Below are 20,963 nucleotides of genomic sequence, written 5' to 3' on the forward strand. Positions count from 1 at the left end.
ATCTAACTATACATTTTATACACAGTACAACATATTAAAATATAAGTACTGATGGCAATAGTTAAGAAATTATAAAAAGCGTAGTGTAAACAATTGGCTATGTTTTGTTTGGAATTTTTAATTTGTTATTTTACCAATGTATGAAGATGATTTTCTACTCTTTTTAATAGTAGATGGTAACAAGTACCTCTGTTTGGAATTATAATCTACTGACTTAGTTGCATTTAAGTACTTTGAAAATAATATGTTTGTCACACATTTGAATTGAGTTTGCTGTTTTGAGAGAAGCCGAGAATGGTTATTATTTTTGAAGGGTTATTTGTATGTACTTGGGCCGGTTCGCTGCAGTCAGCATAGAGTTTTTTGTAAACCGATCTTCCTCCTCGTCTTACTAAGAAGTGTCCGCTGAGAGATGGAGCTGGAGTGTAGGTCGTAGAGCCGTAGTTCCTGCGGGACCTATATATGAAGAATGCGACAAGGTTTCCAACGGCAAGTATGATGGAAAGGATCGAGATCCAGATTAAAACCATCGGCCATACCAAATTCGATTCATCCGGGAGTGGCGTTATTGTATAAGGCCCAGTTTCAATCATTTCTGGGTTTTCTGTGATCTTAATTTCTTCTCTCTCTCTATTTTTTGCAGCATGAATTTTCAGTTGGTTCACCAAGGACTGGGTTTTATAAGCATTGTTCTTACTCTCGTGTTCCAGGGGGCACATTTCGTTCAGAATCTCTTCCCATTGAATGTTGTTATTGATCAAATTTAAGCTTTCAGGGTCTCTTCTCATTTCGAGGCTTGGCACGACCTTCTTGCCAATCAGCCATTGCATAACATGGCTGAAATCTTGTGTGCAGACGATCGGGTTGTTTGAAATGTCGAGTGTCTCCAAATTTCTCATGCTAATAAAAGAATGCATATGCAGTGACTTCAATCTATTTCCTGCAGTGTTCAAATAGATTAATTTACTAAGGATGTTTCTATTTTTCATGACGTAAGATTCGCTTATGTTCCACAGACGGTAAATGTGATTGTAACTCATATCGAGCACAGATAATGTTGGGGTACCGCTAAACAGAATAGCAGGCAACAAATTGAAGTTATTATGAGACACATAGAGTTTGTGTAAATGTGGGTTATTGAAAAATATCTTGTTGTTAAGTCCGAAAAGTTTGTTTCTAGAAATATCTAATACTGTCAAATGGGGAATAGAGTAAAACGCTTTAGGCGGGATATGTCCAAGATGGTTACCACTGATGTTCAGTGTATCGATGAAAGGCATTCCCTTGAATGAATTCGGTGTGAGACTCGTAAGACCACATCCTGACAGATCTAAATTGTATAAGGAAGAGAATTCTGTTTGGAAACCTGGGAAACTAAACAAATCGTTGTTTCCGGCGAATGAGATTGTTTCAAGCTGACGATTAAATTCAAATAAAAAGGGGTCAAGAGGTCCTTGAATGTTGTTACGGCTCAAGTCCAAGTATCTAAGTGAACTCAAATCAGTAAAAGTATCTTTGTTAATGTCTGTAATTGCATTACCGCTCAGGTTGAGAGTGTAAATGTCTGGAAATCCAGCGAATGTATCTGCCAGGAGAGTTGTGAATTGGCAATCGCTTAAATCGAGTTCTTTTAAAGTTTCAATGTCAATTCCTTCTATTGTTTTGATTTTATTTCCCCTTAAAGAAAGGACTGTCAAGTCATCAATATCGGCGAAGGCGTCTTTGTCAATTTTCGATATGGAGTTGTCTCCAAGGTCGATGCTTTCCAGGTTGATCATCATTCCAAAAGTATCCGCATTGATTTCTGTCAGTTTGTTGTTGCGGAGGTCTAAAAACTCCAAGTTCTTCAAAGAGGCGAATACACCCGGTGGGATGTGGCCAATGTTGCAGTTAACAAGCAAGAGTTCAAGAACGGATTCAGAGTTCAGGAAGCTTTTTTGTTTCGGCTTCATTTGAATCGGGTTTCCGTTCAAGACTACATGCTTTAGCTTCTTATTATTTAAGAATGTGTCTGCATCTATCGTCGTCAAATTGTTGTTTGAAAGATCGACATGAGACAGTTTCTTCAACCCGTGGAAAGCATTGAAATGGACCTCCTTCAAACTGCTATTCGTTATCCTGATGGTCTCAAGTTCACGCAGGTTCGCATCGATGAAGATTCTATCGCCGAGGACAAGCCCATTGTCATGATGCTGATTCACAATGACCAGGTGATTCACTTCACTCTGGAATTGGACGGTCGGGTCGATTGTCGTACAGGTCGCAAAGATTTTGTTCAACCTCGAGGCCCTACATTTGCATTCCTGTGGGCACTGCAGTTCCACAGCACAGCAATAAGATGCAAATGCAATGAGCACTAGCAATTTGTAATCCATCAATCTGTAACAAAAAAGAAATAAAATCATATATCTTAATTCAGAAGTTAATAACAAACCAATGTTAAAACTAATAACTTTAAACTAAAAAAAAAGTTGTTAACAAAATCTATTGAAAGATTTAAAATTGTGAAATTTCCACAGCCTCAGCAAGATGGTGAGAATTTAGAAATTACTTTTAAAATGCCAGCACTTGTAATTTGTGAAATATTGTTTGGAAACTAGTGAAACATCTAAAATACCAAAAAAATTAAAAAAAGTAAGTGTTTTAACTGGTTTTAGATTTTCACCCTCCGGTTGAGGTGTGTTGTGAGTTGGAGAATTGATGTAACTAGATTTTATTTTTTTATTTTTTACAATGGATACCAGGAACTGGGAGGTCCCACTGAGCACTGTAGCTGTACAGCTTATTGTACTTTATTCCTGGCTCCATTTTTTTGGGAGCTCGCAATATGTGTGTGAATTGAGCCCCCAGCGTGCCAGTGTTCTTCCATCGAAGAAACTCATTTTTGAAGGGGCTTGGGACCAAATTCAGGGTTGTTGAAATCCGATCTCACCCCCATACCTTGCATTGATGAGTGCCGTGCCAATTTCTTTCAGTTGTGGCCACTGGTCCCCTTAGGTGTCTGAAAAAAAGTCAAGGCGACTGTTGGGATCAAACCCACGACCGCAGGATAGCCGAGAGTCTGTGCCTTAACCACTCAGATACCGCAGCCCCTAACTAGATCTTAGATACCTATCGGTTTGGAAATTTTACCCAATATGTAAAAAAACTTTCTAAAACTATTGAAACATCTAAAATATCAGAAAACTTCAAAAAATTAAGATCTGCAAGGTAATGTAGATTCAACTTCAATCATACTGGTCTGCCTGTTCTCATTTCGACATTTTGCCCACATCGGGATTATAAGCAGGGTGAGGCAAGACATCGACTCCATTTAAGTGAATTTTGCCTGTGTCAATCGATGTACAAGAAAGCCTTGTCCCCACCCTGCTTATAATCCTGACCAACCAATGAAGATTTATAGGAAATAAAGTCTTAAGATAACAAAACCAGGATGCTCAGAGTTACGATAAAAATATTTTCCTTGTTTTTTGTTATATTTGGATATTCGCTTTACCCAATATCTTTTGGTTAGTTAAACCTTGAAACATTCGTTTTTATTATGCTTAATTATTAAATCTAGTGAAGGTTTAGGTTGAATAAAAAAAAATGGATATTTTTAATCGAATTTTTTATTTTATTTTAAAGATCCGTCTGTTATATCGAATTTTGAAGTGATTCATTTATAATGCTATTATAAAAAGAGCATTTATAGTAAAATGTAAAGAAATGTAATGCACTCAATAATGAAAAGGGTCTAGAAGACAGGTGCAGCGTGAGGACGGGTCGCCAGGTGTAAAACGGGTTGCCGACCCAGCACATTTCTTATTAAAACAGGCACTTTCGAAAATTTAAGTTTGACAAATGTCCACTATATCAATTTATTTATTTATTCTTTTAGAAGAAAACATCGATCAGTACGACGTCGAGGCGTACAAAAAACGCGATAAAAGTACAGTATTCATCTCTCTAACAAGCAATTAATTGTTCAGAACAAAAGAATGGTTTAATCATCGGTATTTTATCTGTTTGTTTTTCTTATATCTAAAGATTGATTATCTTATACGAAAGTCATTGTTAAAACACCCAACCTTAAACGAAACGACAAATATGGAGCTGTGAACATTTTTATTTTCTCAACCATTTAAACCAAACACTTATATTTACCAAGTTTATTTCTTAAACCAAATATGAAAGGTTAATTTATTTTATACGTACACTTTCATACAGAGTGATTAACTCAGATGAATACTGAAAAATAATAACGCTAATGAAATAAAACCCTAAAATTCTAAACCAAATTGCAAAAACATCCAGAGCACCCATATTATTACATACATAATTTGCAAATTATGGAAGTAAAGGGTTTATTTCAAAGAAAGAAAACACACGGAGAGAGAGAGAGAGAGAGAGAGAGAGAGAGAGAGAGAGAGAGAGAGAGAAAGAGAAGAAGATGATGAGAAAGATAAAGAACGAATTATTTATAAATAACACAAGATTTGGTCTCTATTCTCAAGGATCATTCTTAAATCTAATGCTACAATGTACATCTAAGTTTATACAACTTCTAATTCATTAAACTTTTTTTTTAAATCCACGGTTCCTAGCAATTATTATCAAAGGTTGAAAAATCCCAAGTTCTCCTTGGTTGAAATATTTTATTTAATTTTGTCTATTACATTGACGTTTCGGGCTTACGGCTCATCATCGAATGGTACAATTGCCATCCGAAGACAAACATATAAGTAATTTACAATTTTTTATAAAAATTAAATTCCGTAAGTTCAAAACATTTAACAAGTTCAATAATTCCAGGTATATTTATTTTTATAAAAAATTGTAAATTACTTACATGTGTGTCTTCGGATGGCAATTGTACCATGAATTTTTCCGTGTTTAGGTGCTGATGACGGGCCGTAAGCCCGAAACGTCGATGTAATAGACAAAATTAAATAAAATATTTCAACCACGGAGAACTCGGTATTTTTCAATCTTTGGATAACATTAATTTTTTGAAATAATCTGGTTTTGTGGTCAATATGTACCTTTATTCGTTTTACATTGAACTCTGTACGTATTTACTTCATAATTGACAGAAATATTCTAGTTTAGGGGATAATTAAGCAATTAAAACGAAATCCTCTATCATAAATGGAAACTATCTTTCTAGCACATACTCTTTTTCCCAGACAACACGCACCCTTTTGCCTTAAAATTTTCAAAATTCAAATTTTCAGCGATATCAAACTACCTGGCGATGCTCAGCGTGAATGCACGGACCACTGACGCATACAGTGTTCTCTCTGTGTATCTATCGTCCTGTCCTCATTTGTTTCTTTTTTAATACTTCTTTCTCTTATGTTTGTTTTTCTTTCTTCTATGAGTATCTCTCTCTCTTTCTCTCTCGTTGCTCGTTAAATGTTAGAAAGTTCCATGAGACCTAATTTTGCGAGGTTTTATAAATAAAATGTTCAATTCTCTCTTTCTTTCTCTCTCTCTCCCTTTCTTAAAGATAAGCTTTTGAATGGTAAATTCGTTTAACTTAGAAATATAATAAAACAATATTCTCAGCTTAAACGCCGACAAATTGGTGTTCAAAATTTTCAAATAATCATTAACAATTTTATTGTTCTATTATTAACTTACGTTATACTAACACTGTGCGACGTTTACGGCAGGAGAAAATTGTACAATTGACAGTAAAATGCCACAAAGCGTAATTTTTTAAGAATGTTTTTGAACATAATAAAACATTGTAATAAAAAGAAACCTTTTTATGTAGAACAGCCTTTGAACTAAAGTAATCGCCTTTATTTGTTGATGTTATACGCGTATTTATTCACTTAGCAACGCAAGGGAATATTTTTTTCGATAAAACCAAATTGACACGAAAGATAAGATAAAAAGCTGGAATACCACGCAGCCCAGAGAAAGGAGCTCACATAAGAAAACATATGTAAAATTTAAATATCAAGCTTTTTTTAAATTTATTTTGTTTTATTAGGACTCGAACTTTTACAATTAGTTCTGAAGGGAAAGGGGCAATGGGCCACCCGTAGCCCGTTGGGAAAGTTAAACTATGCTCTCATAGGATCGGAATGCTATTCTCCTCCCAAAACGAGACAGACATACGGGCTTAGCGGGCCCGGTAGGGGGAGTAAAGATATATTCTAATATTTACTGCTTCTATCGTAACACAGGAAGTTTACTGTTCTTTTTAGTATCAGTCCACGGCGTGAAAGCACAAGGTTTGGTCTTTTCGATAACATATGCAAGAGAGGGCGGACAATTATGCGAACTTTCTGTTTCGCGAATTCCCCGAATCCTCATAACCAGTCTTGGTCTATTAAATTAAACTGCATATTTAAATAAAATGACTTCACCTCCTGGATTTAAACTGGCCACTTGGGCGAAAACGACTCGGATTTTTACAGGGTACACGCTAAGTGATCCAACATGTAAGATTGCTAGTTTCAATCCGAGCCGAACATACAAGAAGAATGGCGACTTTCTTGAGAAAACTCGTTATAATTACTTAAACTGCCATTACACCAGAAAATTATTCTGGAAATGCAACGCATTTGGCTCAACACTTATTCGATCAGAATAAAAGTGACGTACGGCAGATTAGACTGGAAGGACAAACCAAACAATGTACCCAGAATAATAGAATAAATAAAACAGGAATTCAGGAATAATAAAACAACGACTGAGAAGATAGATTACATATTAAAAAAAGAGCACAAACGGCTTAAATTTTTTTCTTCTTTTCTTACTTCTGAATACATGCCAGGAATATTGATTGTGATTACATCCTTAGCTTTACCAGGACTTTGTACAGAAATAAATTACTTTTTTAAATAATATTTTAACTCGTCTGTCAAGATTCCTACTATTGTTTTTGTTTATCTTTCATATTTACTTTCGCCATTTTGTTCTCTTTTTATATCGAACAAAGTTAACAGAATGTTATTTTTCTTTCTGCTTGTTGCTTTAGTTATATATATTATTTATGAACAGTTAAATTCACATATTTAATTAAATTATATGTCAAATATAATGAAGAAAAAAGGCCTTCAACTCCTGCAATCTATGGACGTTAGGATTCAAACGGCGGGTTAAAAGAGAAATGAAGTCCAAAAAGGCTTTAAACTTTAAAATGGAACTGAGCTGGTCATACAATACGGGACGACATCCAAAAGACAAAAAGAGTCGTACACTGTGCAACATGGATGAAGAATAGATCTGGAGGACGTCCAAAGGAGGAAAGACGGCTTCAAGAACTTTTTTAAAAGGAAGGTAGAAAGTTGGAGGCATTAGGATGGATAAGAAAGTATTGTCAACTTCGGAAGAGGCTTATTTCAAACTTTTATAATTAGCAACAATAATTATGTTATTTAATTTACATACGAATTTGAAAGGAAAGCTAGCTCTCTTTCTCTCTCACCTCTCCCTTTCTTCCCTATGTCTTTTTTTCTCTCTCTCACTCCACCCTCTTTCTTTCCCTTTCTATACCACTCGTTCTTTACTTTTCCTAAAATCCATTCGTAGCTGTATCTACTAGTTACTCAGTCATTTTTATCATTCTCTCACTCTTTTTCTGTGTTTATTTGTATATGGGTTTCTTTAACCCTCTCTTCCTCTCACTCGTTTTTTCCTTTCTATCAAACTCTTTTTTCACCTGTATCTGCTATTCGATTTCTCCAGAAATTGTTTTCCTCTTACTTTTCTACCATTCTTTTCTTCGATAATCCTTTCTCTTTCTTTACGTTGTCTAGTTCTTTGAACTTTTTCGCCCTCTCACCCTATTTCTTTTTACTTTCCCCCTCACTCTCTTTTTCAGGGTGAAGATGTGTGTACGTGATTCTCTTTACTCTTTCTTTCTCTTATTTTTATCTATCATTTGTTATTTTTATCTCTCATATTTTTCTTAGTTCTATCTAACAAACTTCTATCAAACTAGATGTTCGGACAGCGTTTTTCTCTTTTTTCTTTATTTTTCTTTCGCCTTCTACCCCACTGTTTTTTCTCCTGTTCTTACACTTGTTTTTTAATTAATTTAACTACTCGCTCGCTCACTATATTTACCTATATACTATATTTACCATCTTTTCTATGTATGTATGTAGGTATTATGGGTGTTTCTTTCTCTCTCTCTCTCTATCTCTCTCTCCTTCTCTAATCTATCTCTTGCTTTCTTTTTTCTACCTCTCTTACTTTCTTTTCTCTCTCTTCTTCTTCTGATAATCTTCTTCCTTGTTATGTGGCAGAGAGGACTAAGAGACATAACTTTGCTTGATGAAATAAAACATTAAAGATCAATCCCTTTTTTTCCCCTTCTCTCTATCCATCTACCTCTCTTTCCCTCTCTCCCCATTCTCTCTCTCTTTCTCTAATCTACCTCTTGCTTTCTTTTTTCTATCTCTCTCACTTTCTTTTCTCTCTCTTCTGCATCTGATAATCTTCTTCCTTTGTTACATGGCAAAGAGGACTAAGAGACCTAACTTTGCGTGATGAAATAAAACATTAAGTTCACTAATTTCGTGTTCTGCTTGACCAATTAATACTTTACAATTAATTAAGGTTTTTTTTTAGTCGAGATGAAAAAAAGTTAATGGCCCGAGAGGGATTCGACCCCACAACCTTCGGCTAGATACGCCGCTGCTCTACCACCTGAGCTATCGTGGCCTCGATCCACTCGGACATCAACTCCCCATCTCAACCCCCCTTTTTTTCATCTCGACTAAAAAAAAACCTTAATTAATTGTAAAACATTAAGGATCAATCACTTTTTCTCCCCTTCTCTCTATCCATCTACCTCTCTTTCCCGCTCTCCCCCTTTCTCTCTCTCTTTCTCTAATCTATCTCTTGCTTTCTTTTTTCTATCTCTCTCACTTTCTTTTCTCTCTTCTTCTTCTGCTTCTGATAATCTTCTTCCCTTGTTACGTGCAGAGAGGACTAAGAGACCTAACATTTTCCCCCCTTCTCTCTATCCATCTTCCTCTCTTTCTCTCCCCTCTCTCTCTCATTTACTCGTTCTTTATTTTTCCTAAAATCCCTTTTCTTAGCTTTATCTGCTAGTCACTCGCTCATTCACTATTTTTCTCTTTTTTTGTTCCTTTCACGCTCCTTTTATGCGTAAATAAGTACGTACGTAAACATGTGTTTCTTTCTGTCTTATTCAATCTCTTTATCAATATCTACCACTTTCTCTTTACAACTTCTATATTAATTATCATTCGTTGTTTCCATGCCTTACTCTATTTGTCTGTGTTTGTATGTATACACGTAGGTACGTGTACTTCTCTCTCTCTCTCTGCTATCCCCCTCCATCATTTCCCATTCGCTCTTCCCCTCTTTTCTTTACTATTTGTCTATACCACCCAGATCGCAAACTCATTTAGCATACCGAGTTTCATTTTATTGTCGGCGCCGTGTAGTCGGAGCGCCCAGTCTTCTAATAAAACCTACTTGGTGTAAAGAGTAAAGACAATACGGCTTAATAGGATGTTGTTTCACTCAATTGTTATTTATCAAACCTCCTCCGAAGAATTGATGCCAGTTTACCTAGCTACATAATTCGGCTACATTTTTACCGAACTGCTTTGTATTCTATATAAATAGAAAAAAAAAAAATACAATATTGGAAATATTGCCTTTGGAAAATGATTACTTTTTAGTCTTGGGTGAAATTTAATCGAAAACATAATCGATTTATTTTAAGAGCCGTTTAACATTTCAAAAAGTGACATCACTTTTAAAAATTTACACCGTTTGATGAAATTAACGGGGAAGAGAACGCGAGAGAGCCGGACATTTATGTGGAACACAAATCGAGCTGATTAAACTTTGCGCAACGTTCAAAGGGGGAACTGTGACGAAAGAAAACTGTTGATAATAACAATTTCATTGAAAACCAAACAAAACCGATTATGTTTTTCCTCAAGAAATTCTTTTTAAAAAAATTGCAAAATTCGAATTGGAAGTGTGAAACGAGAGCTGTTAACTTTGCAAGGTTTAGCTCAATGGCTAATTACAATTTGGGACAAACACATTTACAAAGTGTTTCAAAAATAACAATAACTCATTCGCAATTGCGTCATCTTTTCGCTCTTACTCCGGTACAAAAATTGAACATTGAGACTACACGTCATGAGCATTAATGACAATAGAGCTCTTGTCTTGAGTTGCAAAAAATTAAGCCCTGAGGGGAAATTTGTTTTAGACTTAAAACCGAAACCCCTTTCACGACGGCAACGTCGCTGTTATCTTATTTATTTTCCTTATCGCTTGAATACATTATTTCGCACCGACAACCATTGGCACAACACCAAACCTTTTACGGCTAATTTGACTGTGTTCAGAAAAGAGAAAAATAATCGTAAATGTCCAGCTTTTGAACCTTATCCAGCTCTATTTACCGGTTGTATTCACGCATCCTCTTCCTCTTCCTTTCTTTGTGTGTGTTTATCTAATTTTTTCTCTCTCACTCGTTTGTTCTTTCTTTCAAACTATTCTTACCTGGGTCGCTTGTGTTCACCCCCTTTCCTTTTTCCTCTACACTTTTGTGCCATTCTTTCTTATTTACCCCTTGCTCTTTCTTTAACTTTTCTAGTGTTATTTATTGGTCTTCTTTCACTCACCCTCATTCTCTCTACCCGATTCTCGTTCTCTTTTTCTGCGAGAAGTAAGTATATCTTTTAATACTCAGAACTTATGGGAAAACCAGTATCTTCCAAGTTGAGGTCCACGAAATCGAGAGATGTACCCAATTCAATTTGAATAAAGGATACAAAAAAAAGAACAGCTATCATGTTATATAGCTAAGCAGCCATCAAAGCACTAAGTTCAAACATCATTAGATCAAACATGGTGCTGAACTGCAAAACCAAAGAAAACAAACTAGGTATAGAGAACAATGTCAGCCACTGCAGGGTCCCAGGGCATGTGGAAGTAGAAGGCAACGAGAAACCGGACGCCCTTGCAAGAAGAGCGGCTGCTCTGCTGATAGGACCCGAACCCTTCTGTGGCATAGGAACCTACACTATCAATGAGTACCTCAGACAAAAGATTAAAAAGAAGATGAGGGAAGAATGGAATTTACTCATCGGACACAATCCAAGAACCTCCTAACAAATTTTGAAAGGAAAGAGGTAATTGAATGTATTAAGGGAAGAAAGAAAAACCTAAGAACCCTAACAGGATTCTTAACAGGACACTGAAAACTAAATGGACATTTAAAGAAGATTGGTGTAGCCCAAGACGGCACATGCAGATTCTGCAAAGCAGAGACCAACACACCTATCAACAAACTATGGTTCAACACTTGCCCACAGGAGGAAGTGTTTTGGAACGTACATTGTAACTAAAGAAAAAAATTCAACCACTGAAACCGGGCCTAGTAATCAAGTTGCTTGATAAACCAGGACTCACCGGTGTGCTATAAGCAATAATATAAAATAAGGGGGAATACCATCAGCTCTTCAAGGGCCCAGTATAAAGTGCACCTTGACTAATCATCTACATCTACATCTACGTCTTTTTACTGTGCAAGTATTTACTTAGTGTCTGTTTTTCTAACTCTCTCTTTCTCTCACTCGACATCTACCACTCGTTTTTTTATTTTTATTTTTATAATTTGATATAGTTTTTTACTTTATAATGTGTCAATTTTAAAGAACAAATGGGAAAAATTGAGAAAATGCGCCAAAAACTAAAAAATGCATTTCCATTTTGAAAACGCATTATAGGAATAGTTAACCTTTTAAACTTTAGAATAATCACAGATTTTACTGCTTTAAAAAATAATTGTGAAACTGAAAGTTTTTGGATTTTTGAAATAGCGGCTATCTTTCTTAGATGGATGTCCTACTGAAACTGTGTACAGACTTAATCCAGCATATATTCATTTTTAAAATGAATTAGCTAAAACATCAAAATATTTATGTAATTTTTAATGTATTAAATAATGTTTATTTAAAGTTAATTGAAGTAGGTTGCTCTTTTGAAATTGAATGTATAAAATAATTAATAATTTCCAGATAATTAAAACAGTATTTTTAGTAAGTTGTTGTATATGATGATGACCAATCATCAGGACCGAATTTCATCACCCCGCAGACACATTTTTCTTTTAAATTTTAACGAGGGTTCGCAACAGCAGAGGGTCAAATAAACCCTCAGGGTGCCAGTTAAAAAAAAAGCCCATTTGTAAGTATTTCGAGTTTGAATATAGGGCCGCTGGATTCGAACCCGGGACCTTTACCTTACAGTGATGAGCGCCGCGTCAACGGCTAAACCGTTGCGGCCACCGACGCCCCTCCCCCAGACACAATTTCACAAAATTGTATCTATCCTATTGAAAAGCGAAAACTACATGCTCTTTCTTATTTGTTTTACTTTGATTTTTTTTCGACTAGGTTTTTCTTCTTTTCCTTTTCGTTCTTAGATAAATGCTAATTATACAAAACCGAACTACATAAATATTTGGATGTTTTAGATAATTTATTTAAAAAAAAGATAAAGATGTCCCCTAGACTCAAAGACGTTCTAAAAGTCGTACAACAAAGCATTTTCCCACACACTGAAGATGGCGAAATGCCGAAACGCGTTTGATAGATTGATCAGGACCATATTTCACATTCGTCACCCCGCTGTCATCATAGAGAATCCTCGCCAAAATCGCATTGTTCAATATACAATACTGTCTTTTAGTACAAATAATTGCATGTATATTGTAATCGCGTAAAAGACACTCTTCTTCAGATCTGACCCCGTCGATTTGACATAAAATTTCATCATTCCTCTTATCCAAAGTGATTTTTAAAGGCAATTAGGCCAAAGTATTTTCTTTTAAAAAATACACGTTATAAACGTTAACACTATCTCACAACAAATATATCCTCCGAGTCATATCTATTTATTTACTTATGCTGAACCAGCTGAGTTCACATGAGTTCACCGACTCTCAGGCCGACACCCATCATCAACTCTAATTATTTACTCGATTATTCATTGGGCCGGTGCTTATGACTCATACAGTATTTTAGTTTCGGTTTGTTCCGTGATACATTGAAAAAGTATGATATCGGTTTTGTAATTCTTCTGAGTGAGCTATGCACTTTGGACAAAAACAAAACAAACAACAATTAGAAAATAACAGCAGTTTACGTTAGCGATGTGTCTATGATGAAATTTTTAATCTAGACGGAAACCGTTGTCATTTTTAACTTTGAATTTTAATAACTTAATACTATATTCATATAAATAAAACTGGTTTCTTCTGATGTTCCTCAAGGTGCTCGTCTCTCTCCACCCTTCTTTCATATATTTTTGAATTAAATAATTATAGTTTAATATTTTTACTTACTTAATCAACATATTTAGATTATGTAATTATTTTCTAATATTATTTGTGTAATATCTTCATATCTTATAATAATTTAACTACTCCTTTCTAGAGTTTATGTACAATTTCAATTAATTATTTCTTTTATGTAAGGTCTTGGTTAAGATGAAAAATTTAAGTATCACGAACCGGATTCGAACCCACGACCCCCCCAGGTGAAGTCATATTAGCTCAATTGGTTCCATCAGCGGCGTATGAGCCGAAGGTCGTGGGTTCGAATCCCCCCTCGTGACACTTAACTTTTTCAGCTCAATCAAGACCTTACGTAAAAAGAATAATTAATTGAAATAAGTAATTTAGTCAATTAGACCACTAAACATAAATGGATTTATATACAATGATAAATTTGATCTTTTTTTTGTATATTCATATGAATCATTCTTAGATATTTTCCTACTTTATATACAATATTGTTTAATACTTTTTATTTTTGCATTTGTTTTCTTGGTTTTGCTTTATATATAGTTATATTTTATATATTGTTACATTTCTACATTTAAACATTGTTGTAATTTGGATTTATTTCCGATTTTTTAAAAACTTTTTTGAATTTCGTAAAATCTATATTGTTACTATTATTATTACTGTTTTGAAAACTAAAAACGATATGGAAATTTTGTATGCTGTTGTTTGTTTATTTCGTTTATAGACAATATAGGTCAAAAAGGTTAAAAAGGCCACACTGACAAGACTACGCATAGGTCATACAAGAATAACGCACAGGCACCTTCTGGCCGGAAAGTGACTGCGTAGGTGCCCGTCATGCAAGGATGAAATATCGGTCGACAATAGACAATATTTGTGCATATCATCGGTTCTGTACATAGTCTTGGGATAAATCGGCGGGTACGGATCTGACGGGGTGCTTAACTCCGCCCCGAGGAATATCGAGTAAACTGGGTTGATTGTGTGACGTCTAGAGAGTAAAAGTAACTTATTAGCGAGAATGGAGTGGGTTCAATCTCTCCCCGAGGATACAGTACTCTGGGGACAACCTGAGGCACAAATGAAAGGCTACCATTTTAGGATACAGACTTAGTTTTAATTTAAAATCAGAGAATCAGTAACAGATCGAGACGCTCAAATAGCTGTAGGCTAAAAAATATGCGTGAAAGATTAGAAAGAGATGGAAAAACACGCAGTGCCGGCGATGACCTGAGCAGTTTTTCGACCATAAACTTCCCACATTATTAAACAAGAAAAGTTCTTTTCTTATAACAGTTCCCCTAGAGAAAATTTTGAACAAAGTGTAAATTAAGGTTCTCTTTGTAACTTTTTAAGCGAATAGGAAGGAAAATATCGGTTGCAATTTATCCACCGATTGCTGAAGCCGTTCTCGTCCGTTTTCCGTTTCCTATTCCCGCTTACGACTCGATGAAGGACGACTCGTTATAATTACGAAAGCCTATCGGTATCTCTTACGGTTTCTGAATGGCAAATTATAATGGAACAAATTTCCTGGAATTTCAGGTATTGTGAGAGTCATTATTGAACTACTTTTCCTCCCTCACAACAACTCCGCTTGTATTATCAAATTTAAAGCGTTTAGAAACAATTCGAATCGGCCCCTTGTACATAAACTTTCAACACTAATTTTCGAAGCAAATTATTGGACGTCTATTTGATTGATCTTGGGAGTTAGTAGTTGTAAACAAACCGGCTAGTTTTAATTCGCCTAGTGATCAATCACCAAATAAAAATTTAATTTTGGCATTGTGCCTTTATGCCTGGTTGAAAATAACCGCCCTTATTCCGCACAAACGTATTTATGAAGGTTCACCATAAAATATTTGCAGTTTTAACATTTCAAGTTTTTATTAATAGTATATTTTGTTACCATCTTTACTTACAAAAATGCCTAACTTTATTTTTTTATATATAATAACAATATTTTAATTGTTCGGTTTTATGAACACCTGCCATATATGACCTATCAACTGTATTCATTGAGCAGTGATTCACACGAGCGGGGATTACAGCATAATTAAACCGCATATTAATTTGGCTCGGGTCTTCCTTGAATTCAGTCATTATTCACTGCTTTCTCATGAATGATTTTTATAGGTCAAAGATGTTTTGAGTTTCTTTCTTTTTGTTTCTTTGTTGTCGGTTTGTTTCTATTTGAGCGTGTAGTCTTATCTTTAAGCCCAAGGCAAAATCAAGCTAAGCGTAGCATAATGTAAACGTGTGTGTGTGTGTGTGTGAGAGAGAGAGAGAGAGAGAGAGAGAGAGAGAGAGAGAGAGAGTGAGAAATGCACATACCTACCTACATAGTCACACAGAAAAGAATGAGCGGACGATAAAGATAGTGAGTCAACAAGTAAATATGGCTAAATAAGCTAAAGAACAAGTGATAGAGAAGAAAAAAATGTGGAAAAGGTGAGAGGAAGATAAAGGAAAATAGTGTTCGAACGACTGGTTGGTATAGCTAAGATTTTGAGGTAAAAATAATAAGTAATAGATAGAGAATAAGAGAAAGAAACAGTTAAGAGAAACCCTGAAAAAGATAGTGAGAGGGAAGGTATAAAGAAATAGAGAGAGAGAGAGAGCGAATGACTAGCACATAGAAAGTAATTCATAAAATAGAAAAGTAAGAGGACAATAAGAAAAAATTAGGAGTAAAAGACTAATGGAGGTAAGAATAGTGACTTGATGAGAAAGAAAGAGCGAGCGGGAGATGAAGATTGAAAAAGAGAAAGGGAAAGAACAAAAAGAGAGAATAAGGAAGGAAATTGGTCAATATGTTTATAATAGTATTTACCTTGAGAGAAAGATGAAAGATTTATTCTATTTATTTCCTTTTCTTTTTTTGTTACCTGTCTGTTGATTTTATTTAACGATGTGCAATGTAAGAATATGATTTAAAAGAAAACCAAAATAGCTCTTGCAATAGACAATGAAAGAGAAGGAAGGAAATTGACCATGTTAATTAATTAAATATATATTTAAGCATTCTAAATAAATGTATAATCTGTATAATCATCCGTCAACCAAGGACGAGAACATCTTTAGTAAATTTTAGACATGAATTAAAAAAAAACATTATCTTCTAATTGATTTTGATATACTTTTTTTTTGCTTAGATTTTTTGTTTTAGATAGATAGATAGATAGAGAAAGAGAGAGAGAGAGAGAGAGAGAGAGAGAGAGAGAGAGAGAGAGAGAGCGAATGACTAGCAGAAGGAAATTGAAAGACAAGGAAGGAAATTGATCATAGATAGGATGAATGATGGAGTGAGTGCGATGTTCAATCCTTTTTTTAAAAAAGATAGTACCTACTCACAGTAAGTTGTTTCCTAACGATCCGGATTTCGAGCCCTTAGCTCATCATCAGGCTGAAGGATTTCTACAACCACGTCTCTCGCACGACGTTAGTTGCAAAAGTGAACCCGCCGATATCGGAATTATTATTTTTTTTTTAAAGGATATTGATCGTGTTAAATTATTTATAATATGAAAATTTGCTTGGAAAGAATTTCATTTTTCATTTGTTTCCTGGCAATAATTATTATTATAAATTTTAAACAATTATTATATAAACTTTTAATTGTTTGATTGTTGGTATTCGAGTTGATTTTATTAGATATTGTACCTACAAGTCTAACCTATTCTTTAAACTTTTTCTCTTTTAATTAAAAATACCCAATATCTTCTCGGGATTAATTAAAAACATGTTTAATGCTAATAATAATAACTTTCATCAGACTCATCGATTTTTACTGTACACTGGGATTATTTCGATTGCATCGTGATGCTAATTGTTTAAACATTTTTTTACTATTTGGTTTTCCGTTTGAAAATGCAATGACTAAGAATATTGCTTAGTAAGACCGACATTGGGACGCCAAGGTTGGCAGTAAATCTGAAAACAAAAAAATAAAAAATAAATAAATAAAAAAAGAATAAAAAAAAGCATAATCTACATTTTAATCGGCCTTTCTAGACAATGTTACCTGAGGTAAAAGAGATTATTTACCGATAAGTCAAAAAATGCGATAAGAGCGTTTTTTCGAATAGTTCAGAAATCGTTTAAAACAATTTCACTCGTTCAATTTTGAATTTTATTATTGGTTTGGACGAATCGATTGTTTTTTTTTTCTTTAAAATCAAATTTGAATAAGTAGCTTAGAAAATTCTGCGTTCGTTTCAAATTTACATTGCTATTTTTTTATTTTTTAACAGAGGACTCTTACTCGATAAAATTGACTTCCAATTTTAAATCGAAGCAGTCAATTTGAAATTCGTTTTGCGGATTTTTTGATATAACAGTTTTTTCTTTTGTAAATTGACAAACGCGAATATTTGGTCAGATTTTACAATGTGTAATAGTTTCTAAACCTGAATTTTAAAAACGTTTTTAAAAATGGGCTGACCAAAAAAAATGAGTGGAATAAGAAGAAAAAATAGTTAGATCATGCATGGTCTGAAATGTGTTCAATCTTTTGTCCCTCCATTGTAAATTTTGAAATGCGTTTTGCGGGTTTTTCGATATTACGGGGATTTTTTTATATTGACAAAAGGGGATCATTTAGAAGGATTTAGCATACCAAGTGTTTAACAGGTGGCTCTTATTAAATAAAATTGACGTCCAATTTTAAAATAGTTTTTAGAATTGCACAGAACGCAATGGTTTGTAAATCTGATTTTCAAAAAATGTTCTCCAAGATTGGCTGGCCAAAATAATGAATGGAATAAGCAAAAATAGTTAATTAAGAATAGTCTGAACGGTTTTCAAACTTTTGTCCTTCCATTGTAAATTTTGAAATGTTTTGGTTTTTTTTTTTGATATAACAGTTTTTTTCCCTTTGTCAATTGACAAACGCAAATATTTGGTCGGATTTATGCTGCCGGATATTTAACAGGTGGCCCTTATTGGATAAAATTCACGTCCAATTTTAAATTCATAATTTTGCACAATATACAACCGTTTGTAAATCTGATTTTCAAAAAATGTTCTTCAAGATTGGCTGGCCAAAATAATGGGTGGAATAAGCGCAAATATTTAATTAAGCATAGTCTGGAAGGTTTTTAAACTTTCGTCCCTCCATTGTAAATTTTGAAATGCGTTTTTTAAAAATATATATAACAGTTTTTTTCCCTTTGTAAATTGACAAACGCGAATATTTGGCCAGATTTAGGCTGCCGGATATTAACAGGTGTCCCTTATTGGATACAATCCACGTGCAATTTTAAATTCATAATTTTACACTCGCACAATATATAATGGTTTGTAAATTTGATTTTCAAAAAATGTTTTTCAAGATTGGCTGACCAAAATAATGAATGGAATAAGAAGAAAAAGAGTTACATTTTGCATGGTCTGAAAGCTGTTCAATCTTTTGACCCTCCATTATAAATTTTGAAACGTGTTTTGCGGGTTTTTTGATATCACTTTTTATAATTTTAATATTGACAAACGGGAATATTTACAAGGATTTAGACTGCCAGGTATTTAACAGGTACACAACAGGTAAAAAAGACGCCATTTTGGGCTAATATTGTCATCCGGTTGTTAACCTCTGGAGGTTCCAAAAAATTCTCCATTTTCACGATGCTCCTGTTGGAGTCATCTTTAGGCCTTTTTCCTAAATCAACTTCGCCCGCAGCGACCATGTCCAAAACGGATTTTTTGGTACATGTACGATAATTGGATTCTCAAACGCCTCGCCCCGGCCACGCCTTCAAGGTCGGTTAAGAAGCATTCAAATCTTCACGTCTTACACAATTCAAAATGAAGTTTATAATCTTCAAAACTGTATAAATCGTTAGCGTATATGTATAAAAGTTTATTGCAGTAATACAAAACACTCCTTGAAGTTGTATATAAAGTCATGTTCAAACCCCTTAATAGGGGAATAAAGACAAAAAATAAATTCAGGAAGTGTAAAAAGAGAAATTCACGAGTGAAACTCGTCTGACATTCGCAGAAAATTTCAAACTTACATAATTTGCCGATGGTTTCTTCTCTCGCCGCAAGAACTCGTTTATCCTTTGAAGAACTCAAACACTTTTTTAAATCTGCGAGTAAAAAAGTACGAATTTTCTCTCGTATCGGATCAAATGGTTTGGGTTGTGCGACACCGAAGGCTGAACAGCGTCTCACATCCAAAAACGAACTGGTGTACTCCCACCAGTCTCATCGGAGAGAATTCTTCACAAAGCAACAAGTGGCTCTCTCTGGCTCTCTTCCACAGTCCATACTCCACTACCACTCCCATGGAAGGTGCAAGTTGACTAACAAAACTAGTTTTGATTTTTTGCATTTCAAATAATACAGAGACATGTGCAGATGGCAAATGATGCGATCCGACAGAAAGTACAGAAAGAGCACACATGATGTAAAAATGTCAACAAGAGCGATGTCGTCAATTTTCTTCCAAACCCAAATTGAGCCAAGCCATTTACTGAATTATAATCAAACAGCTTAAGACACAAGTACAGATTCAACAATCCTTCAACAAAAAGGCAATGCGATTTTTATCATTTTTTACAACAACAAAAAATCTTAATTTAAAATGTTTTATTAGGTTTTGTGGTCCGCTTGACCGAATGAATTCTTTTCAATTAATTAAGGTTTTTGGTTGAGATAAAAAAAGTCAGTGTCACAAGCGGGATTCGAACCCACTACCTTTGGCTATATACGCCGCTGCTCTACCACTTGAGCTATCGTGTCTTCGATCCACTCGGACACCAACTTCCCATCTCAATCCACCTTTCGAATTTTCCCTCCTTTTTGCACTTTTTCATTCATTTATTTGTTTAATCCGACCACGAACTCTAATGAATTTAATAAGTAAAAATGAAGTATATATTCACTAAAGCTCTCCGTGGCCATTTCATTTGTCGCCGAGAACCGAATAGATTACACATTTTTTTTGTGGCAAAAAGGAGTGAAAATTAAAAAAAAAGAGGGGTTGAGTTGGGAAGTTAGTGTCCGAGTGGATCGAAGTCACGATAGTTCAAGTGGTAGAACAGCGGCGTTTTTAGCCGAAGGACGTAGGTTCGAATCCCGCTTGTGACAGACTTTTTTATCTCAACCAAAACCTTAATTAATTTAAAACATAAAAACAATCATGACCTCTTCATGATGAATTTAAAACATAAAGACAATCATGACCTCTTCATGATGAGTTTAAAACAATGACAAATCGTGACCTCTTCATGATGAGTTTAAAACACAAATCGTAATTTCTCCATGATGAATTTAAAACAAAGACAATCGTGACTTGTTCACCTCTTCATGATTTCTTCGAAGTGAAGAACCAGTAGCTTCGTCGTTTCCGATTGTTTGAACATATATACATATTCTTTTCTGTTTTAATCCTGTCAAACAAGTTTCGGCATTTCGCCATCTAAAATGATCACAGTAAAGTAAGGCATGAACAATGTAAACTTGTCGCCCTGATTTAACCGTTAAAGATGGTGAAATGAAGCGGTAGAGAAAACTCGCGAAACTAGACGGACTAGAATTAGTATTAGAAAACTAAGTTTAAAATTACTTTAATAACTATTTGAATGTATAAAAACAGCCATTTCTCTTACTTGAATATGCTTCAATCGACTTGACAATAATAAAG

The 20,963-nt window shown here is 34.6% G+C and overlaps 1 protein-coding gene across 1 annotated transcript; it reads right to left on the reverse strand.

Moving 5' to 3' along the window:
* Nucleotides 1-7: 7 nt before the first annotated feature.
* Nucleotides 8-19,515, reverse strand: LOC106668466 (leucine-rich repeat-containing protein 15-like). Its single transcript, XM_014397267.2, has 2 exons — nucleotides 19,330-19,515; nucleotides 8-2,379 (listed from the first exon to the last, which is right to left on the reverse strand). Exon 2 carries the CDS (start codon nucleotides 2,373-2,375, stop codon nucleotides 252-254), a length of 2,124 nt encoding a protein of 707 aa, XP_014252753.1. The 5' UTR covers nucleotides 2,376-2,379; nucleotides 19,330-19,515; the 3' UTR covers nucleotides 8-251.
* Between the last annotated feature and the right edge of the window lie 1,448 nt (nucleotides 19,516-20,963).

Source organism: Cimex lectularius, unplaced genomic scaffold (genome assembly GCF_000648675.2).
Source record: "Cimex lectularius strain Harlan isolate CLEC.00 unplaced genomic scaffold, Clec_2.1 scaffold36, whole genome shotgun sequence".
Classification (NCBI taxonomy): Eukaryota; Metazoa; Arthropoda; class Insecta; order Hemiptera; family Cimicidae; genus Cimex; species Cimex lectularius.

What these genes read in the sequence shown, in the direction of transcription:
- LOC106668466 (XM_014397267.2), bottom strand. Translation starts at nt 2,375, where the DNA reads ATGGATTACAAATTGCTAGTGCTCATTGCATTTGCATCTTATTGCTGT.